Below are 4,764 nucleotides of genomic sequence, written 5' to 3' on the forward strand. Positions count from 1 at the left end.
TTCGATACTTCATTCACTTACTTACCAAGTGTTTATCAAGTACTCACTATGCGGTGGACAATGAAGGGTCCAGGATTTGCCCCAGTCCCTGCCTGCAAGGTGCCCACGAGTCAGCCTGAATGAGGCCTTTGAGCGCCTCTCAGCTCCCTGAAATTCAAGCCCCCAGCCGTGCCACTGCCTTGTTCCAAACTCATATTTGTTGACTAAATGCACCGGGTAGACTTCATTTTATAAATAGAGCTTTCTAATTAACAAAGGAATTCCAAAGTCAAAGGGGTCAGTCAGGCGTGCTATCAGCTGAGCAGAATTTGAAAATAAAAATCACTCTGATAAGCCACTCTGAAGAATATTTCCTCCTGGCTGATGGACATATTGCCAAGTTGGGAAACGTGAAGGGATCGCCTTCACATCTGCTGCCGCAGAAATGGTCACGGGCGCGGCTGCAGTTTGCTGTGGCCCAGGTCTGCTCGCACCAGGGGCTGACAGAAGCTTATTAACGCCAAAAAATGCTTCGCTCCTTCTCAAACCCGTGGAAGCTGAATGTCACTGATACGACTATCTCGGCCGTTAGCGGGGGCTACACCTGTCTTGCCTTCCTAGAAGGCAGCTACGTACAAAGCTCCAGGAGTCACAGTTCGCCTTTTCCAATTACAGAGTGGCAGAGTGGAGAGAAAGCATCTGCCACAAACAAGGGTATCGGGCAGAAACCCCGTTCCAACACCGCAAGGGGACAAATGTTGGCGTTTATGCTTCAAATTTCCTCTGAGCAGAGGCCACGAATGCTCTGCCTGCTGCAGAGGCTCCACGCAGCACCCGGGATTTTTTTAAAAACAAAAGATCCAAACACATCGCAATTCTACTTTAACACAAAGTCCTTAGATATACTGAGAGAAGAATGAATTCCACTGTTTAAAAAACCCTTCACTCAAAAACGAAGCATGAATTTTACTGTGATTAAGTGAGAAGAGCTGATTCTAACGCCACATGAAATTTGTTTTTAAATGGTTATTTTATTCAGAATGGTTGCCTTTTAATGACGCTGTCTTGATTTCCTGTTAAACCTATTTCATCGATAGTCATCCAACATTAATATTTATTTTTTTCATTTAATTTTAAAGTATTCTTAAATTAAAGCTATTGGCAATATTCTACTGCTGCCGATGATAATTCCGCAGAGGCGCTACCATGAAAATATCATAGAAAACATGATCAATGTGTTATAGCTGTCATCTGGTTTAATAAACACAATAAACTATTTTAGGAAATTAAGAACTAGCCATTCTAGAGTATGTTATAAAATCCACTGCTAAATACAACTCTTTTTTTTAACTTCTGTGCTTCTTTATCTTGAATTCTTAACAGTGTAGTCAGATTTCACATTGTAATGAAAATTATGCTTAAGATTCTTACATTCTTATACTTAAGGATCACCTTGGGTTAAAATCTTTCCCATGTACATATTATTTTTCATCATATTTTCCTTCAAATCCCCCGCATTTAACCAACACGGGTTGGCCTGCCGAGATTTCACAAAAATTATAGTAAAATAAAGTCATGATGATCTCGAACTTGTACGTCTATAATGAAATATATAACTACACTGTCTCTTGTACCTATTTAGGCTTTAAAACTTCGTACTGTAATATGACATTCTACAGAATGCTTCAGTAGAAATGGGCTCGGGATGGCAGCACAACATTACCATTGCCAGAAAACCGGCATGGTTTTCTCCCTGGAAAATACCAAATCTCAAGATCCAACACATTTACTCATAATTCATTTTCATTTCCTCTTTCCCAGAATTCATTTTCATATCTAAAAGAAGCTCTTGGCTGAAGCCTTCTACTGTCTGCAACATGTTATAGCTTCTTTGCAATTTCACTTTTAGGAAACACAGTAAGGAAAAGTAATGCACCCTCATGGGCATCCCACGTAAGCCATGATAAATTCATATTCTTGTTTTGCACTGATTTGAATGAGAAGCAAGAAAGAAAAGGAGAAGCCTGTGAGTGCCCTTATAGCTCACAGGTGAAACTTCCCTTTTCAAACACCTCCATGTACTGGGTCACAGGCAGGAAAACACTCCAGACATATAGACTTGTCATTTTTCTAACCAAAGAAGTTGCTACCATCGTCAACAATACCTTCACGCTGATTTTTGAGGTCTGTTTTAATCATCAGAAATTTTTTTTTTACTTATATACTTTTCTTCCAAAAAACCCTTTTTCTGAACTAACCTCAGAACCAAAACATGTCTCCGCTTCAAGGTTCCCCAGCCTTAACTGAACAGTAATCAAAATCCAATGCTTCAAACCCCCAAGGGAGCTGCTTCTTCATTTCTGTGCTCAAAGTGGAACAGGAAAGGAGTGCGAGCTTTTCCCTCCACTGCCTTGTTTGGTGTTTGCCTTTAGAATTCGAAGGTCTGTCCCCATTCCTGCGCACCTGACAGGCTGTGATTTATATGTGAGAAAACAACTCCAAGGTTCTTATCAAGGAGTCAGAAGCTGCTCCCACCCACCTTAGCGGTTTTCTAGGAAACAGACTGGGAAAGGGGGGTGGGGGGAGGGGAAGCAAATTCTGTCTGAAGCTACCCAGGACAAGTAGCATAGGTAAATCCAAAGTAATGGAGGCAAATATTAAAAAGAATATTATTTATTATCTTTTTTATTAATACTCACGGAGAACCTTTGCTTTTTACACAAGTCTACTTTTAGAAGAATGCCTCCTCGGCTATCGTGCCCAATGGAGCTCTGTGCTCGGGCCAACTTCCAACTTCCCCTTTCTCTACCCCACCCCTTACGACCAAATTACTCTTGTACATGTTCACAGATACCACGAAAATTTTGTAAACAAGATTTAGGTTACTGGATCTTGATTTAATCAACATCCCACTTCAACACGGAAGGTAGGTAGGAGAGAGGGTAGGAAAGGGGAGAAAAAGGAAGGGAGAAAAGGCAGGGGAGAGGAGAGGAGGGGAGCTGGTCAGAACTTTCAAGTCTTGCCTTTGCTGAGATGTGTGCGTATTGTGGCTGTTCCTTGAAATTCAATGACTCAAAACATTGACAGCAAGTGCCTGTGTGGTTATTTATACTATATATCTATAATAGAATATGTGGGCTTCCTCAGTTTGGGTCTGGGCTGTTTTTGTTGCAATACACCACAATCCTCCTGTGGGTGTCTCCACAGGGAGTCGGGTCTCCCAGGAAACCCTCTCAGAGCCGGGGCTTCCGGAGCAGGGTCTTACTGAGGTCTTTGACCTCCTCGGGACTATTGACCCGCTCATAGCCCAGCACCGCCATGGGCTGGTAGCAAAACTCCTCCACCTGTTTGATCTGCTGGAAGGTGAGGGCCGTCCGCCAGGCGTTGGCGGCCTGCGTGGCGTTGCGCGCAGACACCACAAAGGGCTTAGAGGAGGAGCCTGAGCCACTGGTCATGTTGAGGGCAAACTGTTCCATTTCGGGGCTCACCAGCAGCCCCACAAAGTCGTACACCCTCCGTAGGGTCTTGACGGGGTCTCCCACTAGGTCCTCGTACCGCACTACCAGGTAGTGGCCTTGCAGCCAGTCAGGGGGCTGCAGGGCTGTCTGCAGCGTCTTGGCCATGCTGTTGCAGATGACCTCCATAGCGCCAAGAGCGTGGTAGTCCGCCGGGCCGCCCACACCCTCCTTCTTGACGCCCAGCTTGTGGCCAGCGGCCTCCAGGAAGGGCATGCGGTGGGCGCGCGGGTCCCGGCTGCGCACCACCTGAAGGCTCTCACGGATGAGACCGTGGCGCGAGCGGATGCGTGAGCTGGCCACGGCACGCGGATCGCGCACTAGGTGGATGACCTTGAGGTCCAGGGCAGGGTCGCGCAGCAGCGGCGCCAACACGGCCACGTCGAAGACACGCACGCCCTTGATGACCAGCGTGCGGTACTTGCGGCACTCCTCCTCAAAGCGCGCCAAGCGCTGCGGCGGGCACTTCTTGCACACGCGATCGTCCACCAGCCCCACGACCTCCTTGCGGTAGGCGGGGCAGAGTGGCGAGGAGCACACCACCTTGTTGGTGGCTGCACCGAAAATGCCCAGCGTGGTGAGGTTGCGCCCCCCGCTGCCCGCGGGGCTGTACAGCTGGAAGACCGAGAGGTCGCAGCGATAGAGAGCGCTCAGCATGTCCCGCGCAGCCCCTTGCAGGGAAACAGCGTCCCCTGGGTACAGTTTTTGCCACACGTGCCACACTGGCTCGTAGAGAAAGAACACCTCGGGGTTCTGGTTGAAGAGCTCACCGAAGAAAGAGGAGCCCGAGCGCCACGTGGTGAACACATACACCAACTGCCTCTTCTCTCCGCCAGCCCCGGTGCCCCGAGTGCCATTGCGGGGAGGGACCACCGCCCCTGCTGCGCCTGCTGCTGCGGCGGGGGCCGCCCCGACGGCGGCGGCGGCGGCAGGAGGGCGGTACGGAGTACGGGGGTCCAAGCGGGTGTGTGCGCGGGGCGGCACTGCCGGAGGAGGCCCCGGGCGCCCCCAGCCGCCCCCAGCCGCCCCCGCCGCGGCACCCAGCGGCCCGTCGGGGCTGCACTGCTGCAGCGGCTCCTTGTGCCACTTGTAGTCCAGGAGGTTGAGCATGGTGAGCACCAGCAGCAGCGCATAGCCCGCGCACAGCACCAGCGCCTTCCTGCGGAACACCTTCATTCCGAGCGGGGACGCGGGCCAGCGACGGCCCGGGCGCCGGGGCCACGGCGGGAGCAGGGCGCGCGGCGCGGCGGCAGGCGCGGCCGGGAGCAAC

At 50.2% G+C, this 4,764-nt stretch overlaps 1 protein-coding gene across 1 annotated transcript in view; it reads right to left on the bottom strand.

Annotated features, from left to right (window-relative positions):
- Window positions 1-854: 854 nt before the first annotated feature.
- CHST2 (carbohydrate sulfotransferase 2) overlaps window positions 855-4,764 on the bottom strand; it is a 4,356-nt gene continuing 446 nt past the window's right edge. The window contains exon 2 of the mRNA XM_021678693.2: window positions 855-4,764. This exon is cut by the window's right edge and continues 3 nt beyond it. Coding sequence (XP_021534368.2) covers window positions 3,213-4,764 — 1,552 coding nt within the window. The 3' untranslated portion in view covers window positions 855-3,212.

The sequence above is a fragment of the Neomonachus schauinslandi genome, chromosome 1, assembly GCF_002201575.2.
Source record: "Neomonachus schauinslandi chromosome 1, ASM220157v2, whole genome shotgun sequence".
NCBI lineage: Eukaryota > Metazoa > Chordata > Mammalia > Carnivora > Phocidae > Neomonachus > Neomonachus schauinslandi.